This window comes from Lycium barbarum, chromosome 4 (genome assembly GCF_019175385.1).
Source record: "Lycium barbarum isolate Lr01 chromosome 4, ASM1917538v2, whole genome shotgun sequence".
NCBI classification, from domain to species: domain Eukaryota; kingdom Viridiplantae; phylum Streptophyta; class Magnoliopsida; order Solanales; family Solanaceae; genus Lycium; species Lycium barbarum.
In genome coordinates this window covers 25,196,385-25,218,779 of record NC_083340.1, presented here as the reverse complement: position 1 = coordinate 25,218,779, position 22,395 = coordinate 25,196,385, and the positions used below count along the sequence as shown (strand labels likewise).

Below are 22,395 nucleotides of genomic sequence, written 5' to 3'. Positions count from 1 at the left end.
CAAGGATCATTGAGGCTGTTAGGCAGAAAATTGGATTGACTGACTTGAAACTAAAGGAATTGCCACTGGTCTATCATCAAAAGGCAGCAGAGACGGAAGAATCTCTACAATTTGGGCTTGATCAAGTCATATCTTGAAGATCAGTACAAAAGTTATTGTCAAACAGATTTGTCCCAGGCTTTGGTGTTGGTACATACATAGCTTAAAGATTACTGAAAACGAAAGGGAATTTGGTGATAAGAAAGTAGTGGACATATTGAGTTTGATTGTTCTTGTTGAAGTGAATGACATTATTTTTGAGTTTGGTAACTCTTCTATTACTATTGTCGAATTGATTTCTCTTGTGATTTTTATTTTTGAAGCTATAAAAGAGAGATCGGTTAAATATGTGGATCAAGGTAAATTCATGTACAATTTTAGTTGCCATATTGTCAGTAAAAATGTCTCTTACCGGCAATACTAAAAGTCGCAAAATATATTTGATTTCACATTTCTAAGACAGCTTTACTGGCAATAGTAATTGCCGCTAAAAGTAATTAGTTTTAGCGGCAATAATATGGGTCTTTACCAGCATTCGACATAAATGCCGCTAAAGGCTTTAGCGACATTGGATCCAATCATCTAATGACATTTAATCAATTGCCGGTAAATGTTTTTGCAGCAATACTAAAGGCAAAATGTATTGCCACTAAAAGCCTCTTTTGATGTAGTGAATTATGAATTAATACCGAATAAGTATGTAAGAGATCCTTGCAATAGAAATAGTCCAACAAGCAGTAAAGCACTCCAGATTTAGAACAGTCCAACAAGCAGTAAAGCACTCCAGATTTAGTAAGGACATGTCTAAACTTTAAGGGTGATCATTATTTTGAATGATCTTGAAGGTGGGTGATCTTAAATTCTACTTATTCCAAAAGCAAAACTTTAAATTTAACAAATTTTGCCGTTTGAACTTGAAGGGTTTACTTTACCCAAAGACAAGTGGAACATAAGTTCAAAGTCACCAATCCAGAGTCATTGGAAGTAGTTTCCTGAGATTATAGATAGAATTTTAAGCCTATCATTGCCGAAATGTCCTTCTAATGCAAAGTACCGCTAATTATAAAGTGCATTTAACACAACGCGAGAGCGCTAAGGTACAAATAAAATATTGACTATAAGACAAAGTAAGAGAGCCATCAATATCCCTAACAAATTAAACTATTAAAGTGGATAAGGTAAATTTATAAAATTGATTGATGACCACGCACAATTGCACATCATTACGTACGAATTATGGACTTCTCAATACGGTTTTACTGTGGGACAAATTCACCAAATCATATAAAGGCGAAGGGTCCCGAATGTCGTCTTGTACAAAGCCCTATATTGTGATATGATGGAGAAGAATTTGCAAGAACGTTGATCAACAATATGTATGGTCTATTAGCAATCGCTAAATAAGCTGCTGACGCGAATATAGATGAGTTGATATAATTTCTTGGATGATTAGTCAATTTTTGTTATAATGCACCCAGTCAATAAATTATTTTCCTGATGAAAAATTATCCAACTTTGGTAAGTCTCATAAAAGATCACTAAAGAATTGGTGTAATAAGAAGTTAATTTTGCCGAAATATCATAAAGGTATCTCATTTGCTTCCTCCTAGTAAAAGTTGACTGACCCGTCTAGGAGATTAAACAAATCGATCAGTTCTATATGTTTAAAAAGAAAGAAAAATATGGTATTGGGTCGTTGTTGATACTTGTTTGTCTTTATGCCGAGGGTCTATCGGAAACAATCTTTCTGCCTCCCAAGGTAGAGGTAAGTCTGCATACACTTTACTCTCCTCAGACCCCATTTTATGGGATTTCACTTATATGTTGTTGTTGCCGAGGGTCTATCGGAAACAATCTTTCTGCCTTCCAAGGTAGAGGTAAAGTCTGCATACACTTTACTCTCCTCAGACCCCATTTTATGGGATTTCACTTATATGTTATTGTTGTTATTGTTGTTGATACTGGTTTGTCGTCCACTTGCTAACCAAAATTCTTGGATGGCACGACTTACTAATTTTCAGATTGTGGACGGCACAAATCATCAAATCGGTGACTTAATTCCAAAATAGTAATTGTGCCACGTAAAAGTTAAAAAAAAAATAGAGAGATTGTGGCGTATATGATAATCAATTAAATTTCTTAAATACAAAAATAATACAACACACACTGAACATCATTCTGCTTTTTCAGAAGTAAATAAGAATAAATTGATAGGAATTTAAGGTAGTTAAAATAAATAAATAAATTAACAGTTTCCTTCAGCACTTTTCTCCTTATCAGCATACTTTTGAAGAGCTTCACCGTGCAACTTCCCATACCTAAACTCATCAAATATTTCAACTCCCATATCTATGTAAAAATCATAAGACTTCTTATTCCAAACTGCAACTATTCCCTCCACCGAAACAAATCCATTGTTCGCCGCAATGGACGCAACAGTTCCAAACAACAATCTCCCCATTCCTAACTTTCTGTAACTCTCCCTAAAGTAAAGGCTCTCAAAATAGAACCCCGGTTTGTCATAGAAGCACGAATAATTTGCGTAAAAGAAAGCATATCCTGCAATAAAAGCATCACTCTTATCGTTCCCGTCATCATATTTGGACCTGAATTCCTCAGCTTGTCCTTCCACAACGGGGAATTTAAGGTCGAATGTTGTAAGGACGGGTTTTAACCCTTGGTCCGTGGTATTCTTGTGTTCGGCAAAAGGGGTTGGCGAAACTTCGAGTAAAAGTACGGATGGCCCGTAGAAAAGTGGAAGAGGGTTTTCTTTAAAGAGCAAGTTGGCTAGGGAGGACTCGCTTGCTTTGTACAAATGAGTGTAGTTATGGTATGCATGGATTTGATAAAACAGTTGGTATATATGGTATAGGTCAGCTTTCTCAGCGAGACGGACTCTAGTGTATATCTTTTCAGTGATCGTTACGTTGTTTTCCGGTGAGGAATTGGTGGTTGTTTCAGATATAGCTGGAGTCATGGTACTGTTGATAAAGTTAGAGAGTTGAGAGGCAAGTTTTTGAGGTACCAAGTATGCTTAAAGAGGAAAAATTGAGCCTTGGACCAGGAAGAATGTTTTGTAATGGGATATTGCTTGAAAGATTTTAGGAGATGATGGTTATTTATAGTAGAGATGCGGTCTTTGTTTAATACTTTTGTGTTATTTAGTTAGTGGGGTTGGTGGAGGAACCTCAAATTGCGTTCTGAGTTGGTGAAAGGGGAGTCTCCACTACATTTTTTTTGCCTCATATTCTGGTTGTTCCATAGGAATAATCCTAGCAAAATAAAGATAAGATTTGAACACCGAAAGAATTTCTTTAGGAAGGCGGCTAGGAACCCGGTAGCGGTAATTAATTTAGTATTATAATTATTGCGCCTTGTGTCAGAAAAGTTGAGTCGACTATTTAAATTAAAATTTATTAACTAAATTTATCTCACGTCAACATTATTGATTTAATATGACTCATAATTCATCACTTTTTCAACCGGTCCATCTTTTCCAATTACTTGAAATAGCTTAAAGGATGCGAAGGAAATTTTCTATTACTTTCTTTGAATATATATATATATATATATATATATATATATATATATATATATGTTCCTCTAGTATAATATTGAGAACGGTTTATTAGTGGATATATAGAGTCTTCTATGCAAAATAGGAAGAGACATGTAACTTACTAAGTGTCTAATAATCAATTTCTCTGATTTAAAAATATTGGAGGTGCATTTGATTAAATGAAGTTTTGGGAGAAAAAATTTCCTCAGGCATTGACCACTATAATAATCACCTTTCAGTTAGACTTTTGTTTACTTTGTATGTAGTTATAAGACTAAATAAACTAATGTTATAATCATGATAGCACATAATTAGTCACAATTCTTATGTATATTGCACTAACATGCGAAAATAGTTCAACCTTATGTAATTGTACTTAGAATTTGTTAAACAAAAGTAATCGTACAAGTAAAAGATCAAAGCCATTCTTAAGACTACATCATCATTTAATAGTGTCATTGGTACTGTACTCCACCATCTATATTGAGACGAAGACTTTCACCAACTTCTTTTGACATTTTATTTTCAGCGTGTAAACGCTTAAACGAAACAACTGGACGCTATTATCTTAGGACCCTGCAACATATCATAAAACTGTCAACATTGTACGAAATTATTCAAAGATAAGGATAAATAATTCCGAAATTATATTTAAGATAAGTTTATCCCATGTTTGATTGGGATAAAATCACTATATAATTAATTTCATGATTAATTATCTCAACATTATAATGTTATTTTATCCCTATGTAAAGATGGAATAATTAATCCTGAAATAACTAATTTCAGAATAACTTATTCTGGAATAACTTGTTTCCAACCAAACGAATTCAATAAAAATAAAATGTTGACAGTTTCAGCAAAGGACGTAATGGTAACAATACCTGTCAATTTATGGATAAAAAGTCTGTGGATTACATGAGGTATATAAAAGTCAAAACAAGTCGTCAACATTGACAATGTATAGCAAGTTGAAAGCTCAATAAGGACGACATGTGTATGAATCCATATGTGTTCACACTGAAAAAGAACATGTTTAGAGAAAAACCGAGAAAATTATTTTCATCTCCAATGAACTTTTTCATAAATTTTCCGCGAAACTGTTGAAAGTTTAATGGCTTGTTTGACCAAACTTTTAAAATTAATTTATTTTAAAAATTACTTTTTGTGAGAAGTAGTTTGTGTTTGGCCAATTAATTTAAAAAATACTTTTGAGCAATTAATGTTTGACTAAGCTTTAAAAAGTGCTTCTTAGTGTATTTTCTCAAAAGTACTTTTCAAAAAAAAAAAACTTTTTGGAAAAACTACTTTTTTTAGCTTCTGAAAAATTACTTTTGCTACACCCAAAAACACTTATTTTCTCCCAAAAGTGCGGTCAAACACCTCATTTTTATTTTTTTTCAAATAAGTACTTTTTGAGAAAAATAAGCTTGGCCAAACGGGACATAAGACAACAACATTAGTATCTGTTAACAAACAGACTTCCCAAAATCAAAATAAAAAACTACTGTATCTCGTAACTTAATATAGTATTTCTTCCATCCACCTTTACTTGTCCAATATACTAACAATACATGTCTATTTTTATTTGCGTAGTTTAAAAAACTACGGTAAGAGATAATTTTCATTTTATTCCTATTTTACCCTTATTATTAAGTACTATAATTATTTCCAATTCATTTCCAACATATAATAATTAGGGAAAATATAGTAAAATTAGCATTTTATTTATTGCTTCTTAAGAGGTATGCTATGTCAAACATGAACAAAACATGGACGGGAGGAGTACTAGTACAGTAGCACTATATTTTAATTTGGGATTCTTACATGGTGTAACTAACATTTACTAGGTATTTATCATTAGCATTGTTTTAAAAGGCAGTGTCAGGACTCGCCCAGAGGCTCGCCTCGGGGCAGGGCAGTGGCAAAACGCCCTGGGGCTAACGTGCGGGGCTTAGTTCCTGTGAGGCTTACGCCCTAAGCGCCCAACCGTACGCCCTAAACATGCCTAACGCCCAACGCCCAGGGCTCGCCTAACAGTTCTTACACAAATTATATTTTAAATTCCTTAATTAAAATCATTCACCCTCATAATTGTTTAACAAAATAATGATACTTAATAGTTTTTCATCTATCGAAATAGAAGATTGGGTGTAACTCATATAACAAGTCGTATTATTGGATATTTACTATTTGAGAATGTCGTGAGGGTGAATATCACTTAATTTAAAAAAAAAAAAACACATAGCGGAATTGTACATTTTCACTTGTCATTGGTCATAAGTCCTATGTATCAGAATTATCATATAATTTTATTTTTTGTTCATGAAGAAGTTATGTTTTAATTGTAATATTGATAATTTTTTTTGATTATTTGCTTATAGGGAGATAAAATGAATAGTATGATAGTAATAGTGTTTTAAGAAACTGTGTTTTTTTCCGTGTTTGAAAGTTAAAATGTTAGAATTGTTTTGCATTTCATAATAGCTTTTTGTTTCATTGTATTGTTTATACTTGTAAAATTATGTTATATATAATTACAAGTTATAAGCGGTGTATAATGGATTGCTTTGATCATTTTTTTGTGAGGATCAAGCGCGCGCGCGCGCTCACACACACACACACACATATACATACATACATACATACATACATATATATATATATATATATATATATATATATATATATATATATATATATATATATGTATTTCATTTATTTACAGTTTTCTTTTATTTTTTTTATATAACTTTACCTATTTAAAAATATTTATTGTAATTATATTATTTTAAGAAATACTAAAAATTAAATACCCATGGGGCTTACGCCCCGTGCCTCGAGGCTTACGCCTCATCGAGGCGTATGTAAAACGCCTCGCCTTACGCCCCCGCCTTTTAAAACACTGATCATTAGTAGCTATAGTTTAAAATAATTTCAATACATAACTTACTTTGATAGCTAATTACAATTCGCATCAAATCTGAGTGTATTTACAATTCTTCCTCCTCCACCATCTTCATTTATCAGATCTCAGTATTTCCTCCTAGTTCAAGTGTCTCTCCTAGTTCAAGTGTCTTTGCCGTAGATTACGACAACGGTTGGAAAGAAATGGTTGACGGTCGGACGACGGCGTCGTTGCCGGATCTGAGTGTATATCTCAAATCTAATGTAACACCTCGTACCTTTAAACTAAGCTATGTTCATGATTTAGAGACTTAGAAACCAAGACGGAATTGTTGGGATTAGAATTTCTGCATCAGAATGGTAAAAGGATGGGTTATGTCAATTGTACGGGCCGTACATTTATGTACAAGCCATACTTCGTGGACATACTTCATAGGAAAAAATCAGAAGTCACTGGAATGTGACATTCTAGGTACGACCAACATGTACAGGCTGTAATTCTAGCCGTACTTTGTGACCGTACATTTTATACAGACCGCACTTTAAAGTACGAGACATACTTTCAAGTCGTATCCCACAGTTGAAAAATCATGATGACTGGATTTTGTCATTCCAGGTACGACCATAATGTAAAGGCCATACATGGTGCCCGTACTTTTCCCATCCCAGCAAATAGTACAAATACGGAACTTCAGTTCTTTTTCTTACTTTTCATATTCTCAAGATACACTAAGGTAGGCCTATTCCAAGTCTTTCAAGTGAATCCTAACATATATCCATTTTACTAAATAGGAATTTGTTGTTCAAGAATTCAATATTTAGGCTTTTGGGATTCTTCTCAAGTTCAGACCATTAGTCACAAGTTTTGAAACATTTACAGGTATGTAGGGTTTCTATCTACGTGTGGGAACATCATTGTTATTCCCCACGCCATGTTCTTCAACGATTATATGAAAGTTCACCAAGACTAGGGTTCTAGACATGTTCATGATAACCCTAAGTACATGTACCATGATATACCATGTTTATATGATTAATTCTTTATAGTGTTCTTAATATTCTATTTTAGTTATTGAGAATCTGTTCGTAATCCATGCAAACCCATAATTTGCATTCCATGGGTTCTTAAATGCAAGATATGAACTTTTATGTTTATTTTCATAAACTTCTACATGCTTCGATGTTTTCATACAAGTTACACTATATATCTATCTTCATGTTATAATACAATCATGAATCATGTTTACAATCTTGTTTATTTAATTCATGGACTACTAAGCCAATTATATCCATGTTCATGTTTTGGTAGTTGCACGAATTACGAGAAGGCTCAGACAGCATGAAACTACGTATGCTAGCGTAGGTCGTAGGATAAGGATCGCTCTACCCAATTAGGATGATTCCTTCATGTTTACCCATTGATGTGCTGTGAAATTACGACATATTCGATGCTAATTCCTTAAGCTTTTGTGACTCTTCAAGCACTTTTGGTGTTACTTTTCGTGTGTTTATATCGTTTTGTAGGATAAGATGTCCGGAGAGCATAACGGAGCAAAAACAGAACAAGCAGCACATGCTAGCAGCCCAACAGCATCCTGTGCAGCATGTACTGCAGCAAACGTGGACAGAGATATGAGAAATTGAAGATAGTTGGTGCAGCGTATGCGAGTAGCATGTGGTGTATGCGAGCAGTACTTGCTGCAGCATGTGCTACACCATAGCGGCTTGCATATGCACAACCTACGAAACTTTTTGTGCAGCCTGCGACTGGCAGGTTGCACATGCGACACCAGATGCGATTAGCATCAAACGCGCAGGGGTATTTTTGTCCAGAATTTGTTCCCGTTTTGGCAAGTCTATAAATAGAATCCTAGGGTTTTGGTAACACATCTTTGGCACAAAACACAATTTTTGGAGGCTAGGTTCCTACACCACACTTTGGGGTTGAAGATTTGGTTGAGTACTTTCTTGAACCTTTACTTCACTTCTTTAATTTCTTGCTTTGTAATGAATATCTAAGTGTGCAATATTTAATATCTTCACTTGAATCTTATTTATGAAATATTCATTGTCCAAGTTTTGGATTAAAATTCTTGTTATCCTAATGTATTGAATGATTTTTATTCCTAATGAAGCGAGTTAATGTTGTTTTAGTTAATCTTGTTCTTTAATGTTTCTTAAGAGATTAGCTAACCCTAAGACCGCCCATTAACTTCGATTTGAGCTCGGAAGAGGAAAATTGATTGGGAAAGATTAATTAACAAGAATTTGGGGATTAACCCTCATCTAATAACTTGAGCTAGGAATAGGAAAGTTGCTTGACATTATATTGATTGTGCTTGATATCACACTCTCTAAGGCTTGAAAAATCTTAGAGTGAAATTCATTGATTTGGTCGGAATCCTTTTAATGAGATTTTAGAAATCATTATCTAATTAACGTAAACTCGCTCTTAGTTGTAAAATTGTGAAATACAGTGGATTGTTAATCAAGTGTAGTTTCCTTTGTTTCCAAACTTGTGGCCATTGATCATTTTACCCGCTTTGTAGTTAGTTCTATCTTTGTTAGTTGTTAAAACAAAAATCAAAATATTGAAAAAATGTTTGGCTTAGCGTAGTTGGTGATAATTCCTTACTTGTTTAAATCGCCTAGTATATTGTTCCCTGTGGGATCGACCCCGACTCATAGTTGGGTAAATTATATTGCATACGACTGTGTACACTTTCTCTTTAAGGAGTGGATTTGGACGTTATCACCCATTGCGGGTTATTGGATCCATTCATGTCATGTTCATGTCTTGTAACCCGGTAAGGTACAAGATAGCTTAGCTGATTGGGCAGAGATCAGACGCCATGTGCTTACGTGGTGGTTACATGTCGGTTATACTAATGCTTTCCCAGAGATATCTTTACAGGCTTAAAATATTTTATTCACGTTGTACATATTCATGTCAGATGATATTCATGTTCATGTTCAGCTTACAGATACAGTTTTCGTTTCAGTTCTGTTATTTCATGTGTCATGCTTGTTTCATTCAGTTGCTTTACATACTGTTACGGTTCACTTTTACACGGGTGCATAAAAGCTAATTCGAGGTTGTTGGTGCTCTAAATTGGATATTATATTTTTTAGAGTCGCCACATAATTTATTGGTAAACTAGGAAAATCGAGTTAAAAGGATTTTATCAAACAAAGAAAAATCCTTTTTAAATCGGAGTTCGAGGTAAGGGTTTTGGTGATCCCCTAGGGAAGGTTTTAAGCACCTTAGTATTAAGGATCTGTAGAATACGGTTAACCTTCGAGCTTCAATGTGTGATTAATGTGATTATTTGCTAAAATGTTTCCTTTCTTGCAAAAAAAAACTTGTCATGCTAATCATAAATTCCAACTTTTGTGGCAAAAACATCCTTTAAAAGGGAAAGTTAGTTTTCTTTTTGAAAAATGTTATTAGGAGTTCAATTCATTTGATTTCCGGACCAAAACACACTTAAGATTTCTCTTAAGCATATTTTCTACTCATTTGGTCCTAATGTCATGATTTATTCCTTATAAGTTTATTTATTATGTATAAGAAAATAAATGGAGTATATGTCCTCTATAAGAATAGTATAGGTTTTGACACGTATAAGTTAAGAAAAGAGTTTACTTGTTACTTATTGATCCATTGAAGCTCACTATTCAACCATATACTACTCCAAGGCCATCTTAATCCTCAAAACTATGGTTCAAGTATATTTCTCTGTTTTATTTGCCTCTTAGGGTTTGGGTTTCGAGCCCCAAAGGTTTGAAAATTACCTTAAGTCCAATAAGTTCCAAAAAATCCTTTTTCATACTCTTTGAATCATGCAATATACTTGAGAGATAATCAATTTTTGTATAATAAAACACTTTTCAATTTATTTACTTTTAATAAATAAATACAATCCATTTAGCTTTCGGGTCCAATTCGAAACATTGTTTACCTAAATCCTAGGTTCCAACTTATAAAGGTTTCAATATCTACACAAATGTATTTTTACATGTTTATACAAAACTAATGTAAACATATTATGAAGGGAAGGGAAACAGAGTTTAGCTTTTCGGCCTTGGGCCCAAATCTTTTAGCAATCATATTCCAATAGGTCTTCTATGCCCTTTCTAGTTCTTCGTCCGAAGCTCCAAAGCTCTCAGCATCCGATTCTCTTAATTCGTCTTTAAGCTTTACTCCACAAATTTGCTGATTTGTATCACACATTGAAAGGAAATGTAGTTAGTCAAAATAATATGCCACCCCATAGGGTGTCGTTTATGAACATAATAATAATATCCCTCGGACTCGTATCAAACTTTGAGAACTTTGATTACGGAGGCTAAGACTCATGTTTCCGAATGTGGCAAAGGAATCTGAAACATGTCTTGGCTACAGACTAGTGGTCATTCTAGTTGCCTCGCCAAACGCATGTTCGTTCCTACCTCCTGATAACTACTATGAGATCAACAACGCCTAAACCGAGGGATAACCTTTCCGGACAAGGCATGGCCTCAAAAATAATTTTTTTCATTGGCCCAAGTGTGGTATCATGTTCAAATCAGAGGATTCTTATCAAGTGTGGTAGTCAGAGGCGTATGTAGCCTATAAGGTTGGGGTTCAACTGAACCCCAAACTTTGGACGCGGAGCCTAAATTTATGTGTAAAAAATTATTAAAATTGCAATAAATAGTAGATATGAACCCCTAATTTTAAAAATATAATGGGTTCAATGCTAAAATTCTATAGATTGAACCCATAAAATTTAAATCCTGGATCCGCCTCTGGTGGTAGTCTGTTTATTTTCAGCAACAAACAATAGGCATACGCAGCCACAGATGGCAGCTGCTAAACAATGTTAGCAATCCATCAAGCATAGCAGTTATCTCTATCAGGTAGAACAATAACAAACTTGCATTCGTATGGAGTCACAAGCTGGCCACAAATGCATTAGAGACAAGCTCACCAATGCAGCAGCATTTTAATTCAAATCTTCTCAGTAATGTAGCAATATGTTGGCTAAACAAAGCAGTAACTTCAGCCCAAAAATAGCATCATAATGCAGCCACCAATGGCCAAAATGCAGCAGCTGGAGGGCAGCAATTAACCCTCAAAATACAGTAACAATATTAACGTAACAACAGTTATAACCATAGCAATATGTGGCAGTAAGCTGCCTCTGAAAATAGCAGCTCAAGGGCAGTATTTGTTCTCATCAAATGCAGTATTTTGGGGCAGCATTGGCTCATTGATACGCTTAAATTACACTTTTAAATAGCATAAATCGGACCATGTCAAATATAGTACCCCAACGAGGTTAGGGTCGAATCCCACAGAGAATATGGCGTGAAAAGTTTACTAAACAAGTATTATACTAATCTTGCGGTCCGAGTGTATTCCAAAAAAAAGGAATTTATAGTTGTTTTGGTTTGTAGACTAATTTAAAGTGACTAGGAATTTAAAGTTGTAAATATCTGGGTAAAAAGAACCAAGGTTGTGTCCCCGTCAGATAAAGTGTATGATCATGGGTATCGATCTTGATAGACTTCTAATGGATCATTTGTATGAATGCACTTAACCTCTATGTGAATCTAGACTATTTCCCAATAAGAAAAGATTCTATGCTTTTTCCAAAGATAAGAAAGTCTGTATGAAGAACGGTTAATTATACCAAGTAAATTTCTCTTATTCCTAAGTGAATTTATTAAACAAGGTTTAAAGCCTTGAGTTCTTGTTATTTGCTCTTACCTAATCCTAGTTATTTTCCCAAATAAACTAAAGGTTATGACGTTAGCTAATGTTTGCAACCACTAACTATATGAAGAAAACGAAGAACAAATAAACCTTAACAATCCATTATGCGTATATCATTCACGACCCCCAATCACAAAACACCCATCCTTAGGTTCACAACCTTAGTAAAGGTGTTTAGCTACTCATGGCAATAAGAAAACAATAAAAAATTAGAGATTGCATAATTGAATTTTGTATTGAAGTTACGAATAAACTTGAAAGTAATGAATGTATTTATCTGGAAAGTCTTCAAAAGTAAGAACAACTCAAAAGTAGTTACTACAAGTCTAGAACTCCAAATGTCTGAAAAATAAAACCTAACCAAGTATTTATACAAGTTAAAACTCGCAATAATCAATCCCAATCCTACTCCAGGTCGGTTTGCACTTTGATGAGTCGTCGTTGCACTTTGACGGTCGTCGACATGTCGATGTGCAAGTCGACGATCTGATGACAACTTTTCAAGTTACAAGACTCCCATCGTCGAGGCACTTCGACGAACCGCAAGTCGACGGTCTGATGACATATTTCACTCTGCAGAAACTTGATCGACGAGACAACTTGACGGACTGTCGAGCATGTTGACGGTCTGTCCCTTGTGCAATTCAGATCAGAACACTTCATTTCCTCATTTTTCGCTTGCCGAGCATTCTAATATCAAAATATCTGCACAACACACAAAACACATTAAACTAACACAAACTTGCTCAAAAACAAGTAAAACTTATAGTTAAAAAGCATTAGATGTGCCATAATTTCGCGGCACATCATTCATCAAAGATAGCAGCAACACACAGTAGTTCATGGTCCGAAAATACAACAAGCAAGATGGCCAAAATGCAGGTTGCAAAGAGCCCAAGAAATGCCCAAAGTGCAGCAAAAAATTGGCCTTGAAGTGTGGTAACAAGTTTACTCAAAGATGGCATTTTTCATCCCAAAAAATATAGCAACCATTTAGTCAAAACGCAGCAACTGCTTTGCCTTAAAACAGCAGTTGCTTGGCCTCAGATCATCAAAATGCTGCAACCAAGTGCAGTGTTGGCACAGACAAATGCAGCAATAGTTGGCTCAACACTACAACATCAATTGATTCGAATAGCCAACATTGGAGGTGTACTAGCCAAGTCTCAAACTGTAACATCTTAGGTAGTGTAACATCAGCTATTTTCAGCCTCAAAAGCAGTCACTCTTTTGCCTTAAAACATGGTAGAAAACTCACCAAATATGTCTCAAATACAACAACTGTTTTAAGACAGCAATTCAACTAGTGGTATCTGTTCATTTTAATTCAGCAACAATCCACAAACCAGGGCAGTAAGCTCATCAGGCATTGCAGCCAAGCAAGTCAAGAAGTTTGGGATGTAAACTCCCCCATGTCATGCAAAGAAAAGGGTGGGGCAAAGGATGAGTATCAAGAATTATATATGTATGCAGGCTAATCAACTTAAAAGAACACTTAGTATTAAATCGTTTGTAGTAGTCAACAGGCAGTAAAGATACCAAACAACTCAGTACTTCTAAGAGAAAGCAAGCATAAAACCTGATCATAAACATTAAGCCTAACATCAAATTTGAAAGATAAGACAACAGAGGGGGGCTACCACCATCTATTTCCAATGCCGCAACAAGATCCAAAGGTTTCTAGAATCTTGGCATGGCAGGCTATCGGAGGAGGCTAAACCAATCCCTCTGTTGCCTTGGCTTTCAGCAGGCAGGGTGATGGAAAGAGGTTTTGAGTAAGAAAGACAATGCAGAACTACTTTGATCAGGACTTGGATATCATCACAAGTAAACACACAAAGAGGCAGTTTCTTAGAGAAACAAACTTTCGAACAAGATATATGTTTTATCCTTTCAAGCCCCATGCTAACAGTTTCTACCAACATTCAAGGTGAAATTATGCAAACACAGTTGGTCTTCTACAACTAGGAGAGCTTTTAACTTTGTTTACTAGATGCAAAAGGAAAATGCTTACACCAAATCTTGTTACCTCCAAGGAAATAACCAAATCAGATTCTTAACTCTATAAGCCTATAGCCTTGAAGGAACTCTCAGAGAAACCCTAAAAAAATCAAACACACAACACTTGCACCTATTGTCCCAACCATGCAGACTCAAATCACCCTTTATTTTTTCACTATTTTTTATAAGATAGTTCAGAGACAAGGAAAATGATAATCCTTCTACATGTTTTCAGAAACAAAGGTTAGACCATGAAGGACTACATATTCCCCATTTCAAAAATCCCTATCTTGATTAAACACTTAGGAATAGACAGACTTTAATGCACCAGCAGTTTTGCCATTTATTCAGCACAACCAGTTCTTAAAAATGCATTAGCAAAGCAGCAAACACAATAGCAAGGTAGCAACTCCTTTTATCAAAGTAAAGCACTTTGAAAACCCCTCAAGAGTGCAGCAACATGAGTCTCAAAATGCATCAGTGGTAGCAACATCAATTTAATCCCAAAAAGGGACTTCACAATACAAACAGCAGCTTTTGCAAATGCAGCAGCCAGTTCATGAAAATGCCTCGAAGACAGTTGGGATTTGCAACTCCCAAATCATGCAAAGAAAGGAAAAGGTGAAGAATGAGTAACAAGAAACATGCTATCATGCCTACTGAGAAAATAATATGACACCCCATTTACCATAAACAACAGCCTCAAAAGTCTATACATGAGCAAACAGTAGGGAAAGGGATTGCTACCATATAGAACTCTGAATTACTTATGCTTAACCACAAAATTAAAGAAACATTGGCCCATGCTTTGTTATTCACACAAAACTGAACTAAAGCCATAACAATCATACGATTAAATCGACTAATTAGTAGTAAGCTTAAACAAAACCAAATTAGAACTAGGAAATAATAAACGCATCTCAATCAATACTAAACCAGCAGGACCCAATGCACGCGAAGTGTAACTGGAAGTAATAATACAACCAAACAGAACTAAAAAGAAATCACTAAAGTAACAGGATAATTTTTATCCTAAAACAGCTAAGCCCAAACTAATACTAAGCATGGCTGAAACTGAAGACGATGAAAGCGCGTTTGAGGATTGAACTGGAAATAGAAATCGTTAGCTACACTTTGCAGTTGTGAACGTTTGAAAAAGGGGGAATTAAAAGAGAAGTGGGTCGGGTCCTTGGTTGAATTGGGCTGGACGTTTGGGCTTGTGAATTGGAGAAGAGGGCTGAATTGGGCTGATTTAAAAGTGAATAAGTGGCTAGAATTGAATTTAAGAAATAGCCATTTAAACCTCCTTATGAAATCAATTTTCTTCATATCAAAACCAATCTTTAAAATTAAACTAGTTTGAGATAAATTAACTAACTAATTAAGCTTCTTGACTTTAACAAAGTAAAATATGACTTTAATTGACAATTAAAAAGTACGTATTTAATTACTCTTGTTTTTGTGCAAATTGATTTTGAATTGATAAAATTGACATAATTTATAGTTAAAGTAATACGTAAAGTATATATAACATATATTAGGGTATTTTTCCAATGAAATGAAAAAAATATTGCCGAAAACAGGTTAAAAAGTATTTTTTTATTTTATTTTTCTGACCAATTCTTTTACTCTGTTTGGAATTCAAGAAGCTTGACTAGTTAATTTGAATATTTGGAGGGCAAAACTTAGGTGTCAACACATACTAGTACAATTCGAATGTACTGATGTTCCTTTTTATTTTCCTGGGGGCCTGCATTTCACGATGCAGATTTACAGGACGACGGAGCGGCTCGTTAGGACCTTGCACGTATCAGCTATTGGTGAGCCCCATCTCATTCGGAGTTTTATCTTTATTTACTTCATGTCAGTTATGCAGTTAAGGTATACCGGGAGCCTTATTCCGGTAAACAGTTTTGCAGTCAGACTCATGCCAGAGGTTTCATAGACTAGACTAGTCTAGTTTTGTCATGTCAGATGTTCAGATTCGTATAGCCAGTATTCGCTTAGCACTTATTATATTTTCAAGCTATTTCTGCATCATGTTTAAATAGTATTTTCATTAGTATTATGATGACTCATGTTATTCAGACTATTCATGTCTTAAAGTGTATTCCGAATTAGTACATGCCCCATGTTGATTCAGCAAACCATGTGGTTCACTCAGTTACATGCAGCAAGGCACCGAGGGTCGTGTTACACCTAGACCATGGCTTGGGGCATGACATCTAAGTATTTACTCCTAGATCCAGTGTCTTTTCCATCGATCGTGGCGGCCGACTTCGCCGTTGACGGCGATGGGAAAGAAATGGTTGACGGCCAAACAACTCGGACGACGGCACCGTTGCCAGATCTGAGTGTATTTCTTAGATCTGAATGTGTTTCTCAGATCCGAGTATTTATCATTGTTGTTGCTTGAGATCTATTTGTTTTTGTGTTGAATACACAGAAAGAAATTGTTTCTGATTGGATCCTTACCTGACGATGGCGCCGTTGCCTATGATGGAAAAATCTTCGGCGGTGTATTTAAGATCTAAGTGTATTTTTTTTCTTGTATCTCAGATCTGAGTGTATTTCAGTGTATTCGTACTTTTTTACTGTAAAATAGAGTGTTTCTTTATGTATTTTTTGCTTGCATTTCGAAGGAGATTTTATTTTTGTATACAAATGAATACAATGAATTTTGAATACAGCTGAATATCCCTGTATTTTTTTGCATTTATGTTGTTTGAATACAACTGAATTTAAATAATATAATTTGAATACAGTGTAAAAGTAGTTACGAATGAATATAACCCAATTGAATGCATTCGAATTGAATACAGTGAAATACAACCGAATTGGAATACACATTACTGTAGCTACAAAATGTAATTAGCAAAAGTATAGCTATGTCTAAAAAAGACCCCAAAGTGTAGTCATTTGTATAAGTTGCCCGTTTAATTTTAACCAAATCAATATTTTTCTATGGAAATAGAATGTCAACGTAGCTAGCCAAAAAAAATGTCTAGTGCAAATATTTTCATTTTCTCAAAAACTAGTGCAAATATATAAATTTTCTCAAAGTTTGAAGGAATATACATCTTTAACTTCTTATATGTACAGTTACAATTGTTGAAGAGAAAATTATTAGGGAAATTTCAGAAATATACAATTTGCTCACTTATATTGTAAAAACATAGTCCAAAACTTACATTGCAAAACTTTAGCCCAAAAACACTTTTATACTGTGTTATACACTTATATATAAAAGACAGGTACATTATATATATATATAGGTGTTTGAAGGTGTATAATGTATAGGTTTATACATTAAAAAATATAATTAGACAATATTATACACGAAAATACGCATGTATACACATTTATACAAATATTGTGCATTTATACACATTTATACCCACTTATACAATTTTATACACAATTATACAATATTTTATAAGTGGGTATAAACTTGATTTGGACTGATTTTGAATAAAAATAGCACTTTTATACAAGACAAATACACTATGTATATAGGCGTATACAAATATATATTAGTGTATATGGGTGTATACACACCTTGTATACAATATTATACACACATATGTGCCCGTTGCAATTAATTTTGGATTTTACTAATAGTTACTCTAATATGTTTAATTGAATATAAGCTAAAGATCTTATTAATTCCAGAAAATCCATATACAAAAGTAGAAAAGAAATCGATGTTACCTGGCAGCAATCTAATTTGTCGAACTAGTTTTAGAGAGAAACTCTCTTTGTAATGAAACTGAGAGTGGAAGCGAGAGAGAGAGGAGAAGGAGGGAGTTGGTTAATTTTGATAGCATTGTTACCCTAATTAACAAAAAAATTCTCTGTCTAAAATAAATGCTCTCACTTCTCTCTACTGTAACGGCTACCAAAATCAGCTCTGCACCTTTGAAGGAGAGGAAGGTTTGGACGCTCTAAATCTGATTTGGAAATTAACTTGGCAAACTTGGTATTTAAACCCGGCCGGAAGAAGACCCAAACCGCCATTGTTGTCTATCGAAGAAGCTGTGGCCTTTGGTCTGAAATATCTGTGAGCTACATTAACTGCGTGTTCATGGATCCTGTTGGAAACTTCAATACAAAGTTCAATCTCTAGTTCTGGTCCATCTCGATTTCATTTTATAGGGTTTTGATCTAAAACTATCAAAGTCGACGCGACGAAGAAGACGATGACTCAGTGCTCTTTTGATGGAATTGCTTTTTGGTTTCTGGTCCTATGGTTGTAAGGAGCTATTCTTCATTCACTACTAATACTGTGAGCTCCATTTATACTAAAAAGAGCCGTTGGGGTAAAATTCTTCACGCCTCACGATTGCCTTACGATATGAATTTTTCGATAGCCACTTTCCCTCTCGGGGTGAGTGGCGATCCTAGCTCTTCTTATGCTACATCCCTACATGCCTCACTAGCTTTTTATGATGCCTTTAAAAACTTGGACCTCTGATTTCAATCCGGAGGAGGAAACTTCTCTCACCTCTATATGGATCCAATTACTTGAGCTCAAATGACATTATTTCAATTGGGATGCACTTGTCAGAATCACTGCTTCTCTAGGAATTCTCTTGAAAATTGATAAAGCCACAGAAACAAAATCTAGGCCTAGTTTTGCTAAAGTTCTTGTGGAAATTGATTTGTCGAAGAGCAGAAGAGATTCAGTTTGGGTTGCGAGATGAGAAAGGTTCGGAATGCGGAGGCTTTGATCATTCATGGGTTTGTCATCATCAAAAAGGGGGAAATTGACAAGTTATGCCATTTGTGTTTTGATGATTTGACAAATACTTGAGGGATCAGGTATCCGATCAAGTCCCCTGAGTGTCATACAGTCAACGTGTTACAACTGTAAAGCTGCGGTACTGTTACTGTGCTGACTGGCAGAACCACAGTAGCGCAACTGTAATTTGCTAGAGGCCAAACCTGCAGCTAAAGGTCAATACCAAAAGATGAAATGTCTCTATCCATGGTCACATGCTTCTCACATGCTCCCAAATATATATACAACATGTTACAATGCTTAACCTAATACTTCAAATCTGAAAAATCATATTCTTCCAAGTGTAGCCACCACTGCTCTCTAGGTGCTCTCAAGAACAAAGCTTCAACAAATCTAAGGACTAGATTTGAACAAATGAAGATGTCTTAAGTCCCATGTTTGTTAAGTCTTTGTCATTTTATTCTTCATTTGTAATTCTACTCTACTTTCGAGAAGTGTCATTGTAGGAAGGTTTCAACTTTTGTTATTATGGTTTCTTGGCTATAGTTAGTCAAGGTGTGCTTGGGTGCTTGGCTAGAGTTAGTCAATGTTAGTTTAGTTGCTTGGCTAGAGTTAGTTTCGTTGCTTGGATAAAGTTAGTCAAGGGTTGTAGCTTACAATAGAGTTATTGTAAGGGGTGAGGAATTAAGAGGTTAATTCCTAGGTTGCAAGAGGTTGTAATCTTTAAGTTGCTCAGTTTAGTGAAGTTGAAATTCTACTCCGGTGGGCCGTGATTTTTAATCCCTTAAGCAAGGAGTTTTCAACGTAAATATCTTGTCTTATTTACTTTCTATTTGTTTACTTGAGGAAAAAGATAAAGAACCTGGTTCTCTATAGGTGGACACTTAATTTCTATCATGCCTACTGCTAATGTTAATACCTTTCCTGCTTCAAATGTTGTGGTTGCTGCTCATAATAAGAGGCCTGAGACTGCTGCTCATCATGCTCCTAACAATAGGCCTTATCCTACAAATAGAAACAGACAAAGAGTACAAAGGGGCATAAGAGCTAATTTGGTCAAGAAGATGGTTATGAAGTAGCGAGCTAGACCACCCACCAACAAGAACATCATTGAGAAACAAGAACAATTGCAATAACTTATGGCTCATAAATTTGTAGTTTTTATTGATGACTCAAATCAAAGGCCACATGCGGACCAACTCAAAGATTCTGAAATTTCTAATATTCAGGTGTCCTTAAAAAAAAAAAAATTATTCAAACAATTGATGTGTAAGTTTTTGAAACCATTGAAAAATGAAGAGAAAGAAAAGATACTGTTTAACGGTGTGAATAGGTAGAAGAGTTGTCTACATCTTTAAGGAGCGCTTTTTGGAGTGACAATAAAATATTCTTCTGTTTTTAATCACTTTACTAAAAAAAGTGATAAACTTAATTAGTATATAAGATTTTTTTTTCATTCATTCTACATGCATAAAAAAAATTTATGACATTGCCATTACAATGTATTCAATCCATTATTCTTTACATAACGAAATGGCGAATTCTTTCAATTACTATTCAAATGTTTTCAAAGATTGTTCTTTTTGTATCGGGAAGAACTCACAAAATGTTTAACTAAACTTTCAAAATGTCGTAAAATGATTGAGATTCTTCCACCCTTAATTAGAGATTTTGATTCGAGTCATTAAAATGTAGAACTCTTTGATAATTAGGAGCAATCTACCTCTTTGGTACTGGATCTACTCAGAGCTATCCGAATTGATAATTAGGAGCAATTTACTCTTTGGTATTGGCCCTACTCAGAGCTATCCGAATTAATCGAATGAAGAAAATGCAAAGAATGAGACAAGACAAATATATTCTAAGAAAATAAGGTTGAAGCCCATTAGACGTAATTGGCTGAAACAAGATTCTGCAACTTAAGGAGCCAAAAAGAAAAAGGATTCTAAGGGGAGAACCAGAGGTTACGCGGTAGAGGAAAAAACAAGAAACGAAGAACAAAATTGGTCAGACAGTTTCAAAGAAGATTAAGGTTCAGTCCATAATCCTCCTGCGAAGTTTTCAATGCTCAAAAGGTTAACTTTCTTCGTACTTCATCCGTTTCAATTTATGTGAAGTCATTTGACTGGACACGGAGTTTAAAAAAATAGAGAAAGACCTTTAAACTTGTGGTATAAAATGAGTCACATATATTTTGTGTGGCTATAAATCATTGCATAAAAGTAAATTGTTTCCACATATAGAAAGAGGTCACTCTTTTTTACACAGATTAATAAGGAAATGGTTCCATATAAATTGAAACAGATGGAGTGTACTTTTATTGAGTTTGTTTTTCTATGTCGATGCAAGTTCATTAGGTACTGAAAATTAAGGCTTAATGCATATGCGGCCCCCTAAACTTGCTCATTTTTTCTATTTTGGCACCTCAAAGTGTTGTTTCTATTGAACCCCTTAACTTCGTCCTCAAGTGTGTCTATTAAATCCCCTAAATCTGATTTTTGTTAGAAGCAGAAATTGAATTAGGGAAATGAAGGCGGAGTAATATTTTACACATGTGGTAAGTTATTCTTTAGGTCCATGGATGTATCGATTTCTATTGATTTTGCTCTTCCACAGCCAGCTTAATTAAGAGATCCTCCTTTTTCCCTCTCAATTGCTGCTAATCTTAGTTAAAAGATGGCAAAATTAAATTAAAATATATATTAGCATGTTGCTACATTGAAGATGGAATACTATGTAAGTCAGATTGTGTTTGATAGACATACTTGAGGACGAGTTCAGAAATTCAATTGTAACAACATTTAATTGAGGTGTCAAAATGGAAAAAAAAGGGACAAGTTTAGGGGGCCGCATATGCATTAAGCCGAAAATTAAATACTGAACAAGTATGATGGGCGGTAAGGTATTTTAGTTTGGGATTAAGCATTGATTCCGACTTTTGGATGAATAATGGGATGAATAAGTTATATGAAGGGCGGAAATTGCTCGAGTATGGACTAGTTAAATTACTCACGGCATGTATAATTTAGAGTCAAACATGAAACCCTGAGGGATGGGTATTTTAAATTAATTACGAATTAGCCTAAATGAGGAAATTAACACGAGATCGATACGATGTGATTATAGATTGCTCGAAGGAAGTTATATGGATTGCTCGAGGCGACACATTTGGTATTTCGACAAGCGTACTGTGAGTAGTAATCTTACCACAATTTGAATTTTTATAACCTGCATGGTTTATACATGATTTTGAAAATAAAGTGTGCTTTGAATTGCATGTGGGATAAGTCCTTTACTTGATATGATACCGAACAACACTGTTACTAGATATGTTTTACCGTTATTCAAAATGTTCTCACTGTTATGTACTTGTCACGACCCAACCGG

At 34.8% G+C, this 22,395-nt stretch overlaps 1 protein-coding gene and 1 long non-coding RNA gene across 2 annotated transcripts; both read right to left on the bottom strand.

Moving 5' to 3' along the window:
• Positions 1-2,155: 2,155 nt before the first annotated feature.
• Positions 2,156-3,217, bottom strand: LOC132635624 (tyramine N-feruloyltransferase 4/11-like). The gene has a single exon (XM_060352080.1). The coding sequence runs from the start codon at positions 3,014-3,016 to the stop codon at positions 2,285-2,287; it is 732 nt and encodes a 243-aa protein (XP_060208063.1). The 5' UTR covers positions 3,017-3,217; the 3' UTR covers positions 2,156-2,284.
• A 9,263-nt stretch (positions 3,218-12,480) lies between these two features.
• Positions 12,481-15,408, bottom strand: LOC132635623 (uncharacterized). The gene is made up of 2 exons (XR_009580637.1): positions 13,525-15,408; positions 12,481-12,971 (listed from the first exon to the last, which is right to left on the bottom strand). It is a non-coding gene; the product is annotated as an uncharacterized LOC132635623 (long non-coding RNA).
• Between the last annotated feature and the right edge of the window lie 6,987 nt (positions 15,409-22,395).